This window comes from Dicentrarchus labrax, unplaced genomic scaffold, assembly GCF_905237075.1.
Source record: "Dicentrarchus labrax unplaced genomic scaffold, dlabrax2021, whole genome shotgun sequence".
Classification (NCBI taxonomy): Eukaryota; Metazoa; Chordata; class Actinopteri; family Moronidae; genus Dicentrarchus; species Dicentrarchus labrax.
Genome location: NW_026136714.1, coordinates 7,733,421 through 7,757,190, shown reverse-complemented (window position 1 = coordinate 7,757,190; position 23,770 = coordinate 7,733,421). Strand labels below are relative to the sequence as shown.

Genomic DNA, 23,770 nt, shown 5'->3' with positions numbered 1-23,770 from the left:
TATTCAAACAAAGTTCTAGTAATGAGGAATTAACAAACTAAAACTGGAACCACATTAGTATGGCTGGTTATAACTGTGGTTTGGCCGTGATGACTCATTCCCTGTAATGTGGAGAGCACTGGACTGTGAAAAGTAGACAGGTCACCACTGAAAGTTCAAAAATGTTATCTTGTGGGAGCACAGGACTCAACAGACCCACCTCCCAATGCAGCAAAGTTGATGTGTTTACAATTACATCATGTAAAACTTAGATTTTTCTCTCTGGATTCTAGACAAATCTAAATCCTGTAGTTTAGTAATAACTAATGAAAGTTGTCAAGTATCTGGAGTATTTATGTATGGGAAAGGGGTTTTATTTGACAGTAATACTTTGCAGAAACATTAGTGTGATGAGTGTTTGGGCTAGGTGGCCCTCCTGGTCGATCTTCAGCCTTCATTAGTATAAGCCCTCAAAGTATTCTGTTAAGCCAGAGGGGACAGAAGAACTGACCTTAATTACTTAAAAACCTTGAAATTGTGTCCCACATATTTCACATTGAGGCTTATGTGGTGAACATCCTTTTGAGTCAAGGGGAGAGGTTTCAGTTAAGACTGGTGGTTGAGTTGTGTGCAATTTTTGCTCATGGGTTTTCCAGACGTCTGGTGGAAGGGTGATAGGAGGCAGCTGCTCAGATCAGAGAGGTTAGAGTTATTTATAATGAAAAGTTGCCCTGGGAGTTGCTGAAGGGACTGCTGGGTTCCCACTCATTCATACACAGAGTGAGACAGGATGATGGGTCTAGCGGAGCAGGGCAGAATACAAGTGCTTTAAGTATGGTTTGGCCTTTGCAGGAGGGAGGGAGAGAGTGCACTGCTAAGGCAAGCTCACTGGAGCAGAAAGACACAGAAAGACAGAAAGGAAACCACAAGTGGAACAAACAAGCTTCGGTGCCCCCAGGAGTTCATGATATACAGCAAATAACATTGTCAAAATGTTGTGTCAAAATAATTGTGTACGTTTTTGAGTTGCTATAGTTGTGAGGGCAACACTCTAAGTCATATTAGAATATGGTTACTGGAGGCTACATGTTTACTGTGAATAGCAAAAGATGAGTACATTGATTTCTTCACAGTCTGACAAACTATTGATATCTTTGCTTTCAACCCCTTGACATGACTGATGACAACAGAACCTGATACATCACTTTCTGCGCTGTGGTTATGATTGTATTTCTCACTGGTTACTACCTCCGTTCTGTCCTCCTGAAACTATCCTTTTCCAATATTCAATCATTTTGTCAAGTCATCTGACTTTACTGGCAGTTTACTGACTGACTGTTAATAAATTATAACATTAACTGCCAATAACTCTTTAGAAAGTAATGTAAAGTAAACTTAAATTTCAGTTTCAGCCAGTAGTCAATGCAATGAAAATATATTTCACTCTTAAATTAAAGACAGCTGCTTCTGAGATAAGAAGACACTTAATTATACCACTCTACATCTTCTTCTCTTTTTCTTGTACTTCACCTTTCTACTGTGGTAACAGCCTCACTCGTGCTTTTCTTGTTTGACTGGTATGTATCTGAAGTGTTTACAGCACGCCTGCTTCTTTTATCTGCTGCGGGTATTTGTCGCTCTCATCCATCGTGGCAGCGCAGTACCCTTGCTGCCTGTCTGGACTAATGCTTTTGTAATTGACTTCCACAATGAGAACCCTCGCCTCGTCTGTCGCAAATACCAAAGCTTTGTCATTCAGCCATGCTCAGGCCGAGGCATGACGGGAATGTGTTCAAAATGGTAAATTTATATTATGTGAGTTTCACATGTCTGTGTCGCAGACCGATTATGGAGGTTGCTTTGTTCCAGACTCTCCCTGTCCTAATTTCCGCTGTGCTGTTCATGAAACTGTACATCTTTATCACATCTGTCACTTCCAGCTCTTCTCAATAACTTTTGTCCTCCTCCACCTCCACTTCCCATCTTCCTCATCACCCAGGTAATCTTAGGGCTGCTTCTGCCACCGTCCATCCTGAGCCTAGAGTTCAAGAACAAGGACGAGATGTCCTACATGCCCCAGGATCAGGAGGCCTACCTGCAGGAGAAGGAGGAGGAGGAGCCTGAGAAACCAGTCAAGGAGAAGGAGGAGGAAGACATGGAGTTCACAGTAAGATCTTACTGTGAGACGCAGTACAACTCCGTGGTGAGAGAACCCACCTCAGCCCCGCATCTCAGAATTTATACACATACTCAAACTTTAGACAATTTACAGATGTTTTGTTCAGATTATAAAACTGATCATTGAACACATAGCCCAGATTATGTGTCCTTTGTAAATATCTCTTGTGGAACAGTTTTATATAATGTTGTTTCTGTCCACAATGAGATGTCGATATGCACACACGTACACACACAGTTTTCTACACACACATACTTGTTTCCCTATTCTGGCCAACTGGACCCTTTCAGCCAAATCGGCCTTTCCTGTTTCTCGTCGTCTCAGCAAAGACATGGTCTTGGAGTTGTAGCGTCTCAGTCTGTCGCCGCTTGTGGGTTCCCTCGTGTATGTTTCTTCTTCCATCTATCTCCTTCCCTATTTCTCTCTGCTTTTCCTTTGGTCCCTCTTGTTCTCCTCCCGGCTCTCTCTCTCTGCTTTACTTCCTTTGTTTCTTTATTTCTTTTGCTTTCAACTCCCTCTCTCTCTAGCTCTTTCTCTCTTTCTCCCTCTCTCCAAGCTCAGTTCTGATTGAGGTACAGTACTGTATGCTAGCCGATTGCTGCCCCTCACTCTCTCCCATCGTGATGATGGCTTGCTGCAGCATACCACTCAGCATGTCGGCTGCTGAGCATGGGAGGTCCAGGCTTTTGCATTATATAACCATGTCCGCCTGCTGCGGCAGAGCTGAAATCATGCAGAGTCTGAGCACCTTCTCCCGGCTCACAGTGGAAGAGTTGGTCCATCTGCATAGACATGGATGTACAGCAGAATTAGGACTCATTCCATTTCAATCCAATCAATTCTGGAGATGATACCAGGACTTAGTTTGTGTGTTGAAATCAAGACTAGAATTTGGAAAGGCTATTTTAATACACAAACTGAATCTAAGGCTGTCCCACTGAGGGATTGAACTGGACTTGAATGCCTGACTGCACCACTGTACATACTCTCCATCTGCATTTAGCACAGCCAGCAAGCCAGCGCAAGATTCACACAACGGGCCATTTTTCACATGCAGTCCTTGAGGCACTGTGGTGTTAACCAAAGAATCCTGCTGCCAGAGGATGCATTTGCAATGAGCCCTCTCTATTGCCCTGGCTTCTGACTGTACAAATGCACCCTCAGATACTTATGAATCACACAAAGATTCATACAGATATACACAGACTGCTACACCACAGAGGGAGATTGTATTGTCCTATTCTCAGCTGCTTTAGATAAACCACACTGTGATGAATGTTATAGTTTGTGTGAAAGCTTGTGTCCACTTTCTGATCAGATTATGTGCATGTTCAGTCTCTAAAGGCATGGTGTGATTTACACACTGGCATCTGAATCTGTTCACCCTGAAGGCCCTGCCTGTGTGTGCCTCGGACAAAACTTTGGCTGTATATGATTCCCATATTTGGAAAAAATAGAAATCCCTTGATTCCTTACTTATGGCGATTTCTTAGAAATGGTTTTATCACTGTTGCGCATATTCAGTCGCCTGGGAACGTAACCAACTACTCATCATGTATTTCAGATACTTGGTCAGATTCTATCCTTGCCCAGATCTGCTATGCTGCCCTACAAAGACAGAGCACAGTAACTACAGAAGCAGTGAAGTTGAGAAAAAAGATTGAGAAGTTTTCAAACTGGACAGCAAACTATAAAACACGGTTGTAATACTAGTCTTTTTCTTACTTTACCTGAAAAATAATTTCCATAGCCTCAGCACAATACTTACAAAATGCAAATACCTTTGGATGAACTCAACTGAATACTCATGGAAATGTGTTGTCTCAGCTTTCTTATCCATTTTAACTAGAAAATGTACTTTCATTTGATTCTTATTTAATCCATAGCTTATTGGAATAAGTGTTGAGTTAGAGGGTTTCAGTTTGTCACAGTCTGCAACTTCACTCCTAAATACTACACACTGGTCCTTTAATACATGTTTGTCAACATGATACATGAATTTACAATTTTAATACATTTAAGTATGTGATTTAGTGGTAGCTTAACCACAAATTTACATAAAATTCACTAGAGTCAAATAATGAGATGTCAGCTGCTGAGATCTGCTAAGGTAGCTACCTTTAGAAGGAGTTTAGCTGTTTTTTCCCTTCTGTTTTCATGAATTGATTTTAACTGAATAATCAAAGTTTTCAGAAATTCAAATGTTTATTTTCATTCACAGATTAAAAACTATGGGGAAATTAATAACTGAACTTCTATCCTACAAGCTAGCTTTCACTTGATATAGCCCTCTTACTTTAGCTGTCTAGGTCGCTGTCTTTCTATGGCTTCTATGGAGACTGCAGGGAGTGCAATAACGAGTCCTACAGCACACAGATTTTAAGTAATTTAAAAAGCTTTCACAGAAATTACGTATTACTATGGCATAATATAGTTTAATTAAATAAAACCGATGTCAGAAAGTCAGATAGAGGTTATAACTCAATTTTGCCCAAATATGTAGTTTGCATTTTGCCTTTGTAGGGCAGTAGGCCATACTTCTTGACATACAATACAATTCCATGAATTAACTCCCTCATAGGTCTGGTGTTGCTTTGACATTAAGACCATGACACCATAAAAACAGAGGGCTCCGTACCATCTCTCATGCATAAGGAAATGTGTCACAGATTTAAATGAGATATCTGTGTCTTATCTTTTTCCTTTTTTCTGTTTCTGTCTTCTTTCTGTCATTATCTTACCTCTCTTCTGTCTCTTAATTGTTGTCTGAGACACAATCCATGAGTGTCTGTGTCTGCGTCATACTGTGTTACCAGCCTTCACCCAACACTCCACCTCAAACACACATTTCACATTTTGGAATGATGACATTGCCTGTGCTTGCTTCTTTTATTATGATATTAAAACTGTGCAGTAGCCATAATGTAACCCTCTCCCCCTTCTCCTCTTTTCCCCTTTTTTCTTTCTGTTATTCGACTCTTCCCATCCCACCTCCTTCCTTCCGCGTACTGTCTCCATCTCCATCCTCTGTCTGAATTTCCCCCACTCTCTCCATCCTTTTATCCCTCACACCTTTTAATTCCTCCCTCGCTCGATGTGGGGTGTACATTCCCCCAGGCAATGCTGGGAAAGGTAACTACAGAGACATCCAGAAAGAAGGATGTTGACGAGGTTCAAAACCGCCACCGCCTCATCCCGTTGGGACGCAAAATATACGAGTTCTACAACGCTCCAATTGTCAAGTTCTGGTTCCATACGGTCAGTGTCAGCTTCAGCAACTCCACCTACATAATCTCGGCTTCCTGCTGGCACTGTCATTGCTTACTGTATTTCTGCCATAGCATCAATTCCTTGTTCCCTGCCGTTAGCTTCTACTGCCACAGTGCCTCTGTTGTCATTAAGTCGCTGTTCCACCCTGTCATTACCCAGCTTTACTGGGGTGTGAAAGTTTAGTGTGAAAGAGATGGGGAGAGTGATGGGAGCAACATGGTGAGAAAAGTACAGGCGAGTGAGGGAGAGAAAGGGATTGAAGAACAAACAAGGAGGTCTTCACAGTGTAAACACACACTGAAACCTCTCAGTTATGCCCCTGTGCCATAATTCATATATTACCATATTGAAATATTACATTAAGTAAATATTATTTGATTTAAAGTTTAGTTTTAAAATGTTTACACGTGTGGGAAAGTATGTGTTTGTATGCGTGTCTTTACTGTTTTCTATACGGCACTGTTCATCTAGATTCTCTTTTAAGTCTGTGTACAGCTTGTGTTTTGTACAGTATCTGCCTCTGAGCGTGTGTGTAATGTTTGGTATAAGCTGATCTTTTGTTTCCCATACACCATCTTGGGCTCCTTCAGTTTGCTTGCCCAGTGAAAACATCTCTTTACATCACCAGCACGGATTTCACTGTTTATTTATGCTGAGAAAATGTTTCAGCTCCCTTTTGTTTCATCCTATTTTCTCTTCTCTGGCGATTTACCCCCCTCTTCTCCCTCTTCACTGCTCCTCCTTGCCCTTCAGGTTAAAGAAAAACATTCTACTGTGAATGTCATTATTGCTCTCCTAAAACAGATGCTGGATTTTCTTAGGGTCAATTTGTGGACTTTACCTCATTACCAGATCCGCTGTAGAGCACTGCCCTGTTTATAATAATATCAGTCAAACTTATAATACAGACTAACTGTGCATGTGGGACTGAAAGGTCCAGTGTGTAACATTCAGGGGGATCTATTATCAGAAATGGAATACAATATTTATAGGTATGTTTTCATTAGTGTATAATCACCTGAAAATAGCGTTGTGTTTTCATTATCTTATAATGAGACGTTTTTTGTCTACAGGGTGAGCTTTTATGGAGGTCACCATGTTGAACCACCATGTTTTTTACAGTAGCCCAGAACAGACAAACCAAACACTGAGCTCTAGATGAAGCCTTTGTTTTTGCAGTCACCGTAGTTACTCCTACACACTTGGAAGGCAAGCTGTATTCAAATGCCGCTAAATGCCAATATATCCTATACACTGGTCCATGAATGACAATCTTGGTCACACAATATTAAAAATCACTTTAGCTGCTTACATCACTGGAATTCCTGATTCAATCATGGACTACAAGCGTAACCATCCCCAGTGTGTTGTAGTTTATTGAATCTATAATTTAAATATGTTAAAGCTATTCGTATTGTTTCAAATGTAAAAGTAGAAATAGTTAACGATTTTGCATTACATTTGTGCAGTATAAGTCCTCTCCAAGGATATTGGATCATTAATCGTTGAATAAAAAATGTCAAATATATGATTGTAATCCAGTAGTGTCAGGACCTGTGAATAAGGAAAACACAATTGATTTTTAATACATTTCTGCCAGGTCCTCCAGGCCTAATCTTTAGATAGTGAGACTTGCATTGTGATATTGATATTGCATTGTAGCTTGGGAGCCCTGGTAGCTCAACTGGTACAGCATTTACCATGTATTGAGGCTGAATCCTTACCACAGTGGCCCAGGTTCAATTCCAGCCCTGCGTCTTAGCTGCAGGTCATCCCTTTTCTCTCTCCCCTGCCTTTCCTGTCTTCTCTAGCTGTCACTATCTAAATAAAGCAGAAATACCAAACAATAATCGTAAAAAAAAAACATGGCTTTCATTGTGATTAAAACTGTATCTTTTCTGCATCGTGATGAGCCACAGTGCACAAAGAAGCGCAGGAAAAATTGAAGTGGACAGCTGACATCTATTTAAATAGATACTGTAGAGCCATGGGAGACACATAATGGACATTTTCAGGCCAATTGTGGAGGTGCTGCAATCAAGTATCCTGATATTAAATCTCTATTATCAGATCTGAAAATCTACTTGAAAGGGAGGTGTAATGAGAGTCAATCATTCACCGAATAACTATTTAATTTTAACAGTTTCACACAAAAAACATTTTCCCAGTAGCCCTTTGAGCCAGTTGCAGAAAGAGAATTGAACTTTATTGATGTGCAGTTTGCTAATATTGGAAAAGCACACAAGCACATAGCCAAACATGTGTCCCTGCTGATTTCCCTCTGCTGTTGTGTTTTTACGTAGATGGCGTACGTGGGCTACCTGATGTTGTTCAACTACATTGTCTTGGTCAAGATGGACCTGTGGCCCTCTCCTCAAGAGTGGATCGTCATTGCTTACATCTTCACCAACGGCATTGAGAAGATGAGAGAGGTACCACAGATCCCTAAGCTGTGGCTACATGCAAATGTGCACCATGCACAACTATAGTGAAGACACAATAATCAATTATTCACCACTACCCAGTGTACCGAATACACAAAGCTCATCAACCTTAATGTTGGCTATAGTTTAATTCAGTGAGTTCTGTGGTAAAGGGCAGAGGCTAAACATTATGTCTATATCACCAAACAGCTCATAATAAATAGGAAAAACTGTGATCATTGGAGGGGAAGCAAAGGAAAGAGTCATGGGGAAAGGGAAATGAAGATATGAGACGAATGGGAAAGTAAAGAAAGAAAAAGACTAAATAGAAAATGCGATATGTGGCCATATGAGACTATCTAGTTCAGCCTCACTCTGTGGCTGTGTTTGTACTGTAAGTCTATGAAATGCATTAATCATTATGTCACATCATTCTCAGCTGCACAACAATGCCTCCTCAGACATCTGCTAGATGCCCTGATTGGTGAACTCATACTGCCCTCTTATGGTGGTCATGTTATAATGCATTTCTATTTTTCTGCTCTTCTATCTTAATCAGTTTTCAGGCTCACTTTTCCCTTCAGTTCCTACATTTATTGACAAATCTTTCCATCAGTCCTGCATTTGAGCATTCTCAGCTTCCTTTCCTTTTCTCAACTAATTTCCGTCTTCCAGATCCTGATGTCAGAGCCGGGGAAGTTGTTACAGAAGGTGAAGGTGTGGCTTCAGGAGTACTGGAACATCACAGACCTCATGGCCATCCTCATATTCTCCGTTGGCATGGTTCTGCGTCTCCAGGAGCCACCACTCATGAGCTACGGGCGGGTCATCTATTGCGTCAACATCATCTATTGGTACATTCGGCTGCTGGACATCTTTGGGGTCAACAAGTACCTCGGTCCCTATGTGATGATGATTGGCAAGATGGTGAGAAGAGGCACGGGTGGTGATGATGATGATGATGATGATGATGATGTGTGTGCGTGCATGTATGTGTGTATATGTGTGTGTGTGTGTGTGTGTGTGTGTGTGTGTGTGTGCGTGTGTGTGAGTGTATGAATTTTCTTTTTTTATCTACAGTATTTCTCATTCTCTCTCCATTATGTATTCTTTATTGATGTCGGACCTTTTCAGCCTTCTGACCTTACTTAGCATGATCCATACTGATTATTAGAGTTCACAGAGACCCAGTGAGGACACCGGGACTCTGGATCATTACAAAGGTTTCATTTGTATGTGGTGTGCAGGCTTGGTCCTAATAGAGCTTCTGTGCCTCTAAACCTCATTGTTTGATCTCAACGAGCACAAGATCACAGCCTCTGATACATACATGTAGACAAAACTAAAGAAGGGATCAAAGACCTAAATCTGTATCTGTCTGATGTGTGCCTGTCTTTGACATGGGCTATGGATCACTTGATGCAAAATCTCTTTGATATTAAAATCAGTAATTAGAGAGAAAAAACTATTATTATAATGATTTTTCTGTCAAATTGGTATGCACTTCTTGATTTTGAGTAATAATAATTACAGTATAGCTTTCATTTGGCTTTTAAAGATCCAGTGTGTAGGATTTAGTAGCATCTAGGAGTAACTAACTGAATACCGCTCGCGTCTTTATTTGATGACCTGGGAATGAGAACAGGCTGTGAAGTGTGTAGTAGAAACTATGGTGTCTGCAAAACTTATGAAAAAAGTGAAATGCCCTATCTACAGCCAGTGCTTGGTTTGTCCGTTCTGGGTTATTATAGAAACATGAAAACATGCCTATGTATATATATAATATTAAATTACATTTCTGCAAATAGTATCCTCCTAAATTTTACACACTGGACCTTTAAATGCGACTGTTACTATAACTATGACTCTTAGATGTGTTCCAGCTTTCTAAAAAGACAATGAATGGCAGCCTTGATCAAAAAATACACAGGCTAGTGGAATATAAATTACCCCAGAGGAAATATTTCCCCCACTTCAGCTCTGTAACTTCCTTAATCCATCTGGGATTAACCTAAATTAAGTGCATTTTAAATATTGAGTTTAGGTTTCATTCCAGAGCTAATTAAATTGAAGTTTCAGGATCAACCAAGGCTTTGAGAGTTATAATAATCAAGTGCAAATGCAGGCCATCATTCATCAAACTTTTAAGCTGCTTCTCCAGCTCCCCTCCGGTTCTCTTGTTTTGCCTCATTACTGCTTTCTTTACTTAATTCATTTCTTCTCGCTTTATCATCGTACAAACATTCTTACCAACTGCTCCCCATTTTTTTCTCTTCTCAAACCACTCACCCCTTCCCTTCTCTCTTTGACAATCCTCCTCTACCCCCCTCCCCCTTCCCTCTGTCAGATGATCGACATGATGTATTTTGTGATCATCATGTTGGTGGTGCTGATGAGTTTTGGGGTGGCACGTCAGGCCATCCTCCACCCTAATGAAGACCCGTCCTGGATGCTAGCTAGGAACATCTTCTTCATGCCTTACTGGATGATCTACGGAGAGGTGTTTGCTGACCAGATTGACCGTAAGTTCAGGGCCAGTGTCAGAGATTTTGAATAAACTTAATTTTTGTTACTTCAGGGGAGAATAGTTCCTGACTCTGAAGACAGATGCAAGTAATGTAACCAAATACGCACCTATCTCAGTGCAGAATTACATTTAATTTTCATTCCTTCACAGGTTAATATATTACTGGAAGACGTCCTTTTATAAAACATACATATTAAAACACTCTACTACAATACAAATTACATCATATTGAGTATAAGGAAATTTTGTATCACCATATCTGCATAATCTTTCTGTCAAGTTACTCGACTTCTTACATCAGGACATACATTTGTCAGTTTGTCTTGATCTTTTCTGTCTCTACATTATTTTATACCATGTAGACATTTGATAATCAATCAATAAATCAAACATAGACTGTGAGCAGTGTCTGAGAAAATGTCTTGAGAGTGAGAGTGCATTCGTGTGCTGTTCTGTTGTCTTTCTGTATGGTAGTGTATATGATGGTGTGTACAGAATGTGAGGAGTGGCCCAAAGAGAAGAGATCTGAAATAATGTTTTCATTCTTTGTTTCAGATATGCATAGTAGGAAGTTACAGCACAGGCTGAATGAAAAACTCTGGCTGGTCGAAAATTACTTTCGAACTCACGGAAGCTGGCGTAGTAACGGTCCATTCCACATTTCGCAGTGCAGTCAAACTCCCAGTAAATCAATAGATATAGACTTCAATTTAACCACATCACCTCTCCTTCATCATCCTCACATTACCACCATGTCATGCCCACTCCTACCACTAGAGGCCACTTGAGACAAAAGTGTGCATGCGGCTCCACACGCTTTAAGGTTAAAGTTGCCATCATGTGTTTTTGGTATCTTGGGTCAGCTACTGTATCTAAACAGCATTTTCTTTAAATACTTGTTTAACAGAGTTTAAGGAGTATGACGGCTTGATTCAGTGAGACTGCCTATTTTCTCCACATCTTTGAATGACAAACAAGTAGCTTGACCCAAGGTTATAGCTTGAAAGCAACTTTACCCTTACTAATTTTGGCACTTGCTGGCAAATGGCACTGTTACATGGCAGTAGCACTTTTCAAATGTGTTTATTATGGTCTTTGTTTTTTGGACAGTTGTCACATCAAGAGGAACTATCAAAGTTTAAAAAGTTTGATATTCCCTTGATGTTTCTTCCACATATTTTGTTCCTTGACTTTCAATTAGTTTCATTTGAAGAAGTGACCCTGCCATGTCAATACCGTCTGTCACCTAAACCATATCACCCTCCCTTTACGCCGGCTCAGCTTCTCACTGGAGCAATTGCAACATGATATTTCTACCAATACAGCCAACATTTAACATAAGTAAGCACTGAATTACATATGTATACCACACCATACAGGAAGAAAATACAAACATACACAAATCCACACTAGAATATATGAGTCAGCCACCTTTCATCATCTTCAATCTGTTTTTTCACGTGGTTCAGTTGTCAGAGTTTTTGATCCAAATTTTTTGAAGGTAAAAATGAAAACAAAATAGAAAAATTACTTCAGTTCTCTGTCTTTGGGCTGCATTGTGTGAAACAATTGAACATCAAGCAACGATGAGCATGACTAGAATGAATCTCAAAGGCAAACAAACCAAGAACAAATGCTGAATGTTCCCCAGATAAGTCACAGCAACTGAACCATCACAGATGGAAAAAACATACTATGTATCCTAAATACATTTCAAATGATTCAAAGCAATCAACCATTGCTGAATGAAGCTATGGCACACATATGTGACAATATATTTCAAACATCAACTACATGTTTAAATATATTGGGAACACGAATTGTGACGAGACATGATGAATGCATTTTTTTTGTGTATTTTGTTTTAAGATGCACATTTCTGAACATGAGCCCCTACCATTATAGTGTCCACTCTTTCCAGTCCCCTCTTTAAGAAGCATAAAGATAAATTATGCTTCTTGTTTGTTTGCAAACTATATAGTTATGCATTTTGTTTGGTATTTTCAGGTCTGCTTGTCTCTTTGTTTGTTGTTGTCTTGTAACTCTGTGTACAGTATGTGCTTGAATGTTTTATGTTTTTTTATTTTAAGTTGCTTAAATTAAAAAACATTTTTTTTTACTATATATTGCATCTTCTGTTTATGTTATGCGTCTGCATGTCTTTCAAATTTGTTGTGCATCTACAAATTTCTACTACAGTGTTATTCATGATGGATTCAAGTCTCTATCTACAAACATAGTTAACGTTGTATTAACTTGTATGTGTTTGTTTGTTATGTGGCGGTGTGCAGCCCCCTGTGGGCAGAACATCACTACAGAGGATGGGGCGGTGGTGGCCCTGCCTCCATGTAAGACCGGGGCCTGGATTGTTCCAGCCATCATGGCCTGCTATCTGCTGGTGGCTAACATACTGCTGGTCAACCTACTCATAGCTGTGTTCAAGTACGTAAACTGAAATGATTTTAGCTCTGCTTTGCACTGCTTTACAGACATCTCAGGACACGTATTTAGGCAGTATGAGGATAGAAATTATTCCTCTCTGTCTTCCAAAACTATCACCAAACCTGTGCAGAGAAAATAGATATAACTGCCTGTGGACATTTCTTGAGGTTCATGTGTGAAGAAAAAGATAAATTACCGTAGTTTCGGTTTGGGCGACTGGTAAGCTGCACTCATTAGAGACTGCTAGCTAATTGTATTACAGAATGGGATTGTGCTTCTTCCACAGAGACATTATCATTGTAATGATCTTGTTATTATACCTCTGAATAATCCATGTAGCAAAGACGATCATCCTCTTCCTCACATTTGTCAGGATAATTACCAAAAAGTGCACAATGGGAAAAAAACTGTTAAATGAAATGCTTAATCACATTACAGCAACCATTTATAGTGTTGTCTGCTGCATTTATTTTAATCTCCATATACTCTCTGTGTCCAAACTTGGCTCTGCAGTGCAGCAGCATGTTAAGTGAAGGAACAGTTCATCAATCTGTATACTATCAGTGATGACTCACTGATGACTTGATTCAGTTTAGTTTAGCTTTCGGTGGATGTAATATTTCTTGGTTCGTGTGGCACTTCTGTCTGTCTCTGTCCGTCATCATAGTAATACATTCTTCGAAGTGAAGTCCATCTCCAACCAGGTTTGGAAGTTCCAGCGCTACCAGCTCATTATGACCTTCCATGAGCGCCCTGTCCTTCCTCCACCCCTCATCATCTTCAGTCACATAACTATGGTCCTCAAACATCTGTGTTGTCGCTGGCGCAAGCATGACGATGACGAGAGAGACTATGGACTGAGTGAGTGACAGTGTGAACAGCAGTATTTTCAGAGTTGTAATTTAAATTCACTGTAAATTAATATTTTGTTTTAGTGCTATAACATTCTTATATATTTTGCTACTATTATACTATCAACCAAACAGTTAAATATAACACTGTAGCATTAACTCTTTCATCCACAGAACTTTTCATCACAGAGGATGAGCTGAAGAAGGTTCACGACTTTGAGGAGCAATGCATAGAAGAATACTTCAGGGAGAAAGATGATCGATTCCACTCCTCTAATGATGAGAGGATCAGAGTCACTTCTGAAAGGTCAGACATATCCATACAGAAAACTTGTATGTTCATTCTACCTCAATCTTTCAGCCTGTGGAAAAGTGGTATATAAATAAGTGCAGTGCTCTGTCTACCAGGTAGACAGAGGAAGTGACAGAACCGTTATAGTGTTCATTTCATGCATTTTTCTTATTTTCTCATACGAGCTGAAAGGTTTTAAGAAACACCAATGACTGCTGTCTTTTATTTTATTTGACCACAAATAATTTGACTATGACTGCTTGTATGGGCAGCACACAGGTCAAAACCAAGTTCACATTTATCAGCAGTCTAAACCACAAGCTGTGCTGATGTTCATACCAAAGTGCATTCAGTCATTTGCGTCCGTGTTTGCAGTCAACTTCAAAATGTAGAATACTGTCTATGTTGTGATTTTTGTGTTTTCTCGGTTTGCTTTTGTCAGTGTGGTGGTGTATCTCTCTCTTTCTCCACCATTTTTCCTCCTGAGTGCTTAAATGTCTTTTCTTTCCTTCCTTCTCTATCAGGGTGGAGAATATGGCAATGCGTCTGGAGGAAGTCAATGAAAGGGAACACTTCATGAAGGCCTCACTGCAGACGGTTGACATTCGTCTGGCCCAAATGGAGGAGCTGATTGGACGAATTGCTGTAGCACTGGAGCGTGTAACAGGTGTTGAGCGTGGGGAGGTCAACAAAGTACGTTCCCGGACGTCATCTGACTGCACAGACTCAGCATACATACTCCGCCAGGGTGAATGCCCAGAGGCAGCATACATCCTCCGTCAAAGCAGCTTTAACAGCACAGAAGGGAATGCCTACCGCCTGCAGGAGGCGCTGGAGGGAACAGCGGAGGGCTCCATGTCTCCACCTTCTCCTACTGGCATGACTACACGGACAAGAAGCCACTCATTTTATGTTGGAGGTGGTCGTGGTGGTGAACGTGCAAGTGGAGCTGAACGAGCTGAGAGCTTCTTCAAAGAACGCTCACTCAGTCTTCACCGAGCCAACAGCTCCCAATCAGTATCCTCAGGTGCCGCCCCCAAGGAGTCTAAGCCCCTCCCCCTGGCGACGCTGTCGGTCTCCCAGCAGCACCGTCCATCGTCATGCATTGATATCTATGTCTCAACTTCTGAGGAGGTGGGGCCTTCGGAAGTCTTTCTGGATCCTCTCCGTGTGGTCCCACAGCTCCAGAGAGATTCCTCGCTGCAGTCAGATATCATAGAGACGGTGCTGCCGGGAGGCCGGGACTTCAGCAGCATTGCCACCAGCGGTATGGGCGACAGGCACTCGGAGGGTGGTGCAGGCAGCAGCGGAACAGCTGGAGCCATGTTTGACGACAGTGCAGCTGCTGATTTGTCATTGTGCTCGGCCCACCTCTTACCAGACACCACTTTACCTCCGTGGGACATGGAACCATCCCCACCTCCCTCAGCAGGGCTGCTCGAGCGCTCTAAGAGTAGCCGCTACCTCTCTACAACAGGCACAGCATTCCTGGATGAGCCCACTCTGGTCAAGTCCCACAGCCTGATGTTCACACCACGAGGCTGCTATAGCGGACTGGGGGCAGGAGTCCAGGTAAAAGCTGCAGAGTACACCAGCATCACTGACTGCATCGATACACGCTGTGTCTCAGCCCCATACACTCCTGCAGAACGCTCACACTCCCCCGGAGGATCCACCTCATTCCCCTTTGATAAGCCGTCAGACATTGGTTCCTCTCACCCAGAGAGAGAGGCAGAGCTTAGTCACACAGAGTCTGATCCAGAGGATCCTGAGGACCTGATTCCAGCCCCTGATACCCCTCGTCTAGGGGGCCTTAGTGGGCCCAGTGGGGCCCCTCTCTGCTCCCCCTTCTCCAGGCTGGAGCGAGCAAACAGCTGCTCCTCAGACGACTCCCATCCTTCCCTCACGCTGGCCCCTCCGCACAGGAAGAGCCTGTCGGTGAGTGAGAGGATGGAGAGGGGACCGGGTCTGGGGGCAGACAGGGGGCCTGGGCCGGGGGGCCGGGGTCTGGCAGGTACCAGAAACCCCTTCCTCAGGAGCAAGTCTGGAGCACGGCCTGAAACAGCCAAGACTGACAGCCTCTCCATGAGGAAGCTGGCCACACCGTCAGCTTTCCGCAGCTTTGATAGACAAAACTACACGTGACAAGAACACTGGTCAGCACACTCACACACTGATAGGACCAGGGAGGAATGAAGTGGCCAAGTGCAAAAGTAAATGCAGGGTGAAGTTGTCCATAGATACTGATCTGGACCAGATCTACAGTTTTTTCACTTACGTTTTAGGTTAGAAAAAGTGATACAAGTTTATTCATAGTCAGTGCTGGAGGGCAACTTTACCCTGGATCAGGAGTCAGGATGAAAAGGATGGGAGATGTAGGGGTCCTACTGTACACCAGTCAAAAACAAAGAGCTATGAATCTAGAGTAGTTTTTACCTCCTCTTGTAGCTAAGTAACTCTCAATGGGGTGTTATGGCAATGGAAGGTGTATTTGTACTGTATGTCTTCCACCCACCACCTTTATGTCAAGTAGACATCTGTCACTGTGTTACATCACATATCAATCACGTTAGTCAGAGAAAGTATACTGTTACTCCTAGCTGCATTATATGGTAGAAACTGTTAGGTCTGAGAGACAAAGAGAGGAGAAGTAAAAACAGCCACCTCATTTTGTCAATTTGTCTTCAGCATAGAGTCATTACTGTCTCAAAACTTTAAATACATTTTCCTCTTTTCATATAATACTAACTCCACTCTGTAAGATCCCAGCACTAGCAAACAGAAAGAGGCTAACGTTTCAGGCTGCTTCATATAAGAATAAATGAAGTGTTTGGAACCATCGGGAACTATTTCTCCTCTTGGTTGCACTGGAAATGATTGCAGTAACATGGCAACAACTTACCTCTCGATACACAAATACACCTTTCAAATAATGAATATTTATCTCTTTTTTTCAAAGGATTATCAAATTTGCCTTTGTCTTTGCGTTTTGTATTTATCTACAAAACTGTTTCTTTTTTTTTTTTTTTGTCAGTTCAGCTAGAAAAAGAAAGCAGTGTTTCAACATACTCCAGTCAAAAGGTCATTACTCTATCGTGTGTCTCCAGTCTTGGCTGTCAAGTAGAACAGTAAAAACTGGGTTTAATTAGCCATGTGATGAGAGTGAAAAGCTGAAAGTTATCAGGAAAAGGTGAGAAAGAAAATGTGACAGGAAGACTGAGATTAGCAGGTGACCCGCACTGAGTCGAGGCATGAATCTTTAACAGGAAAACAAAGGAAATTAGATAGAAAAGTTATATCAAGTGCATGTTCCCATTCACATGCATATTTACATGTCTGGACACACACACAGTCAGTTAATCCTTACATAATACTAGAGAATAAACTAGTTCAGACCTGATCCCTGAGAGCTTTAACAAGTGCAATTGCAAAAAATGGGGACAAGAGGGCGCTATGAGCCTATTTCAGAAGCTGAGTGAACCTGATGTGAACCTTCTTTGCCTGCTCCTGACACCAAAAATCCTTACACTTAACTAATCCTTGCTCTCTTGTAGCCCAGCCCTCCTTCTTCAGGTTTTGGCAGTGGCATTATGTTGCAATGGTTTTACATCCACCTACACTTAATGGATCCGTCCTTCATCTATTTCATGACTGTCATTCAGTTGCTTTTCTCCTTCATTATTACTATTTTTTGCATTCAAAGCCAGCCACTGCAAAAGGAGGCTTTAAAAGAAACCAATTGCCCGATGACTAAGCCCATTATAAATCATATACATAGTTCCGAGAGAAAGAACTTTGAATTTATTTTTTAAAAAAGCTTGAAATAAGCTGTCAAGTATATGCATTCTAGCTGAGATATAAGAAAGATGTGCAAGAAGTGGAGGAGGCAACGTGGGGTTATTATTATTAAAAGACATAAGCCAGATCAGTGTTTTGCAATCTCATTTTTTTTTTATTCTAATGGAAAAAGTCTGGGTGGAGGAAGATGCCCTTCTCTGATAGCTTTGTAAAGATAAGATAGGTGAAATTACTAGAATTGTTACAGATTTTTTATGTTTGTTTTATATTTCCTCACTATTACAATTCAGTTTAATCATGTTGCAATTATTTTGAGATTGATTCTATTTATTGACATTTTCTTGCTCATTATTGATAATTACAGTAAATGCCTGTTTGAATTACGAAATCAATATTTATATCTTCTCAGTGATATTTTTGTCGAATTTTAAGTATTTTCTAATTAAGCTTTTAAATTTAATAAAAGATGACCATCGACATGCACTAAATGCTGATGTATTATATTATTTATTAAATATAGAAATTGTCTGATATACTGTACATGTCAATCATATTCAAAGTATTTAAAGTAGTTTTTATTGTATGTTTTATCAAGACGCTTATGAGAATTTTCTAATGTAAAGTTGACATGGCAATACACAGTTGCCAGTATACCAAACTTAGGGTGCCTTTTGGGCATGGATGGAGTATGTGGGGACTGAAGTGAATCAGAAATCTGTGACATTTTCTTATTTTTTGTTTTTTCCTAATCATAGAGTCCAAATATCTGTGATTATTTTAACATGTGGCTTTTGCATACACTCATAGACTTTGTTGTTCTCTTTAAACAGATCTGATGTACAGAGTGGGGGGGATGTTGTTTTAAATAGACTGTATCATTGCTTGTATGGACATTTATTTGAATCCACCAAATTACATAAAAAAAGATGTCATTGAGAATAATAGTTTCATAGCTGAAGATTCAAATCTATTTGCTCATGAAATTAAGACAAGGATGAGGCTATAGCACCACCACAGGGTTGATGCTGTTGCAGTGCTGTATTGTAATGATTTAATTTTTATCATTTGATTTATCCCACAGAAGAGGCCCATTGAGTGGGCCCTCCCCAAATCTGCTTTACTCATATCAACGCATCCAGGTGGTCTCTCTTTCCTATGTAACATGATTATTGTCCCCCTAACGGCTTTGCTCCAGAAATCTTTCCCCTTTTTCTCCCCCTGTCTCTGTGTCAACCCAAACTGTTCATATGCCTACAAATCCTGACCCAAACCCTAAACCTTAAAAGCCCAGTGTGTAACATTTAGGAGGATCTATTGGCTGAAACTGAATATAATATTCATATTTATGTTTTCATTAGTGTATAATCACCTGAAAATAAGAATAGTTGTGTTTTTGTTACCTTAGAATGAGACGTTTTAATCTACAGAGGGAGCGGGTCCTCTTCTACAAGTTAGCCATGTTGTACTGCCATGTTTCTACAGCAGCCCAGAACGGACAAACCAAACACTGGGTCTAGAGAAGGTTTCACGCCTTTCACGTTTTTTCGTGGGTTCCACAGCCACCATAGTTTCTACTGCACACTTGAAAGGCGAGTGATATTCAGTTCACCGCGAGATGTCACACTGTGTACACACTGGTCCTTTAAAGGGGTAGTCTAGTGATTTAGTACTGCAACCACACAAAGTTGGAGGACTGTCTAGAGACAGATTTTTAAATTAATGTTCAAAATTGAATGAACGGAGGCTGAGATATCCTTACTTTTAGTCACCAGTATGGGTCAAGCTTCAGAAATACTGGATTCTGCATTTACCATAGTGACCTTCCCTGACTGGTAAATGCTCTCATCAAACATTATATAACTGTGTTCATAGGCTGAATTGTACTCTCCATTACCAGTAAAATCACCTTTATTTGTAAAATCTTGAGGATTACTCCTTCAAACCAGCAATTATAACACAAACATTACACATGCTCAGTGTGGGTATATACACTTAAAATACCTTCACTGAGATGTTGTAGCCCATTGGTACACATACAAACAGTTATATAGGTTCCAATATGATTTAAAGAAGAAAGGTTGACCCCAAGTCATTGCTCAGGGACAACGTTACCCCAGATGCAAGGTAGTTAATATATTATGGTGGAAAGAAAGAGGGAAATAAAAAAAGAATCAGATTTGAGTTTGTCTTCAGCAGAAGGCTTCCAATATATCACTGTGCTTTATTAGTCTAAGAGTCTTTGGGGATCGTAGGGAAACCTATATATTTTGTGCTTTATGTATTCAGAAATGGCAATAGAATATGAATGAATGTCTTCATACCTGATTGACTGACATTGTTCACCTGCAGAAGTTTAATCTCTTAACAGAACCAAACCAAACTTTGCCAAACCAAATGGAAACGATCAGAGTTGTGCTCTACTGACCTGCACAGCTGTGGCGGCCGGGGTTAACCAAGCAAAGGTCGTACAGCTCAACTCAAGTTTGCATGGCTAAGTATGAAAACAGATGACTTTGCCAGACTGAAAGTTTAGGCTCTCCTATTTGACCTACGGTGATAGGAAATAAAAATATTTTAATTTCTTCATCCTTACAGTAAGGAAGTTGAGATAACATAAATGTCCATGGCACTTCTAAGCTCGTGTGAACGTGATTCTATGAATGGTTTTGTGACATGTTGACATGGCTGTTGTGGAGGGTATCGCTAGGAGGTGTACATGTGTGTGTATGTGTGTGTACATTTACTGCGTGTGAGTCCAGAGATGTAGATGACACCAATAACAGGGAGGCATGGCAACACAACACAACCCAACAGAATCTCAATGTACAGTATTTTTTAAATATTTTCCTATACTGTATCTTACAGTTTTGTGGAATCATGAGCATATGATGATAATCAACAGATCTGCTTCCCTCCTATGACTACCTGTGACTCATAAACTAAAGAGAGTTTTACGCACATGTTTTTTCTGCAATAATTGCTGATGTTGCGCTTCTACAACTGAAAGGGATTTACCCCCCTACTGGTCACACTTTATTTAATGTCCTTCAAATGCATGCAGTTCTTCCACTCAGAGTGTACAGAGATGACCTGTAAAGATGACTGAGAGAAAGATAGAGAGAGATTATAATATGAAATCAAAGTAGTGAGTATTTGGATGCAAATACAAATCTGTATTCTTCAATGTGAATAGGATCATGTCTGGCATGCATTGTTAAATAAAAAAAATAAATAGATTGGTACTATGTGTCTCGCCTGCTTTTACTTCACCAGGACATTTAACCAGTCAGTGACAAAAAAGACTGATGAAAAGACAAGCAGGGAGTTGTTTTTTAGCAGTTACGCAGAGAAAGAGGCAGAGAGAGAAAAAGCCTTATCATGTTACTTATAGCCTATATACCTTTTTCACGGCAGCCATGGGTAAACACAGGTGTTACTAATACCTAAGGTTCCATTCAGGTCAAACCGAGTCAGGGTGCTGTTATTGTGAAAGTCAGCACACTGCTTCTGGTTCTGCTATACCTGTGTTGGCCCTATTTAATGTCAAAATGGCTGCTGTGAAAAGGTCTTTTGGACTTAACATCAGGAACATCTGCAGTTCTTTGACCCCCTTTATGTGAGCTACCAACTGGGGTCAAGAGCTGTTAACCTCAACTGCTGTAAAACTCATGAAACATCAGAAGCACACGGTGTGTAAACCATCAAGTAATGAGGCACATAACACAAGTTAGAGGACATCAGGCTCACCCCCGGCTTCCCCTGCCTCCCCCTGCCTGCTTCTGAGATGACTGGGACAGGTGCTGCTTGGTGGACTGTCATTTTTACAACTTGTTCAACTGCCATGAGGCACAAACACAGCCTTGAATTGTTCCCATGAGAGAAACCCCCTTTATGTGATGTGTTATAAATATGCAGTTTGTATAACTACATATGAAAGTTTTTTTCAAGACAATTGCCACTTTTTAAACTATATCCTTTGGAAATTATTCTTTATAGCTCTGGTCCTTGGCTGCGTGGCTTTTAACGTGTGTGAAATAACAAGTGAACACCTGGCCGTCAGTTTGCTAAATTCAAATACAGAGCAGAAACTGAAAATCATTACTTCTGCATTTATGTGCGTGTTGCTTTGCAAAGACTCGGTTTCATCCTACTTTATGGACAGATTGACATCAACAGCTGTGGTTGTACCACCTGTATTACAATACAATCAGTGCAATAGCCCTGTTAATGTACTTTATTTATTTAATTTAATTTAATTATTTAAATTGAATTAATTCTTTTTTTGTTGATTGTGGTTGATTAAATTTTAAGTGAATAGTTTATTATGTTTGAACTGACTAATATGATTGCATTGTACAGTAAGGTATTCCGGTTTGGGGGTAACAAAATCTTTGGCACCATATTTGGCACCTTATATGATGCACAACTACATATGGCCACAAAAGTCATCTTAGGAGTGGAAATCCACACCTCGCTCACACTTTATCAAAACTGAAAACCTTCATATTTAAGTTCAAGTTAAAGTCCTGCATTCAAAACTGCATTTGTAAATGTACAATCAAAGGTAGGCTACATATTACTCTCTCTGAGTATTATAATATGATATAAGCCTGCCATATTATATGTGATGCATTGTTAATGTTTTAGCAGCTGGAGCTAATTTAAAGTGCCCGTTTACTTTGTAACCCTGTAACCAGTAACTAGCAGTCATATAGAGGAGCAGGTCAGCTGTGGTGCGTCAGCTCATCCTCGGCACGTGGAACGGAACGTTCTGTACTGAGATAACGCACGTGCCCGCTCCCTCCCACTGCTACAGCACACGCACGCGCCCGCACACTCTAAAACAACTTCATCTTTGACACAATCACCATATCATGTAAACACAACAACATGACCCAGATGCGCCTTACACTCTTGAACTTTAGTGAGAAGGGAAGCGGGGAGCCGCGACAGCAGCAGCCCCAGAAGCACCTCCTCTTCCCGGGAAATGTTTACAGCTCTGCTGAAGGAGGAGCTGGGGGAGGGGGCGGCAGGCTCTACGTGTCCCAGGCCAAGAAACTTTTTTTCAACCACATTTTTTTCCTGGAAACGTCGGGGGTTCTGCCGCCGAATCGAGTATAGCGCAGGGAGAGTTCCAGTACGGGACGATATGGGAAAAGGGCGAGAAGTTCCTGCAGTGTTTGCACTTACACCGCATCTGTTGTGCGCAAACAAGGACTTTGTGTTATTCCTCCTGCAAGTCTTCTTCTAAAAGCTTTCCTCCTGCACATTTAGTTTCTGGTATCGCATGAGCACTGGGCGTGTGAAATGAAGCAAACACGATCAATCTGCTTTGAGGCAGTGAGTCAGTGCAGGATGTAGCCTCAAGTGAGCAGCGTTTGTTTGCTGCTGTGTAGAGGGGAGGCACGGCACTCTTCTCTGCAATGTGAAATGTTAAGCGTTGTGACATTCCCACGGTTTAAAATATACACAAAACTGAAGTGTGGCCACGAAAGGTACATCATGATGAATCTTTACAGGGAAGCACAGAGGCATATGAGTCCTTGACTTTGCTTGGGTCACGTGCTGCAAAAGTGCAGGAAAACACCTCTGTATATGGGTGTCATTACTTTGTCTGAGTCACTGTATTCTCATATAAACAGCCCCAGCCCCCCAGAGAAGAACACCTATCCAAATTATGTCTACACAGTTCATGTTAGGAGACAGCCTTGCTCAAACCCAAACCCAGCAACCCCCAAAGCCGAATAGGATTTTCTAGGAACTTAACCCTTAAATGAACCACCCACTGCCCTTTTTTTCTCCTTTTTTAGCAGAGGGTTCTTGTTACACTGACTGGCTGCAGTATAGTCTCTCATGCAGAGTGTGTGTATACATAGGCTGTTAAACATGCAGTATTGTCTATCAGACACAAGATTAGCAGGTTCACTTCGCACTTATGATAATGTATTACAACTGCATCATAAGAGTTTATCTACAGTATCTATTTTCCATACAAGGGTGGATGTTATT

The 23,770-nt window shown here is 40.9% G+C and overlaps 1 protein-coding gene across 18 annotated transcripts in view; it reads left to right on the top strand.

Moving 5' to 3' along the window:
- trpm3 (transient receptor potential cation channel, subfamily M, member 3) overlaps positions 1-21,003 on the top strand; it is a 138,885-nt gene extending 117,882 nt beyond the window's left edge. For 8 of the 18 annotated variants that reach the window (XM_051422644.1, XM_051422643.1, XM_051422641.1 and 5 more), the window contains 9 exons: positions 1,979-2,146; positions 5,276-5,416; positions 7,732-7,860; positions 8,527-8,778; positions 10,199-10,373; positions 12,670-12,820; positions 13,488-13,681; positions 13,846-13,978; positions 14,488-21,003. In XM_051422644.1, the coding sequence (XP_051278604.1) occupies positions 1,979-2,146; positions 5,276-5,416; positions 7,732-7,860; positions 8,527-8,778; positions 10,199-10,373; positions 12,670-12,820; positions 13,488-13,681; positions 13,846-13,978; positions 14,488-16,108 (2,964 nt within the window). In that variant the 3' untranslated portion in view covers positions 16,109-21,003. Of the gene's footprint in view, positions 1-1,978; positions 2,183-5,275; positions 5,417-7,731; positions 7,861-8,526; positions 8,779-10,198; positions 10,374-10,933; positions 11,063-12,669; positions 12,821-13,487; positions 13,682-13,845; positions 13,979-14,487 lie in introns of all 18 variants that reach the window. The other 10 variants (XM_051422634.1, XM_051422633.1, XM_051422637.1 and 7 more) reach the window with 3 other exon arrangements.
- The last annotated feature ends 2,767 nt before the right edge of the window (positions 21,004-23,770 follow it).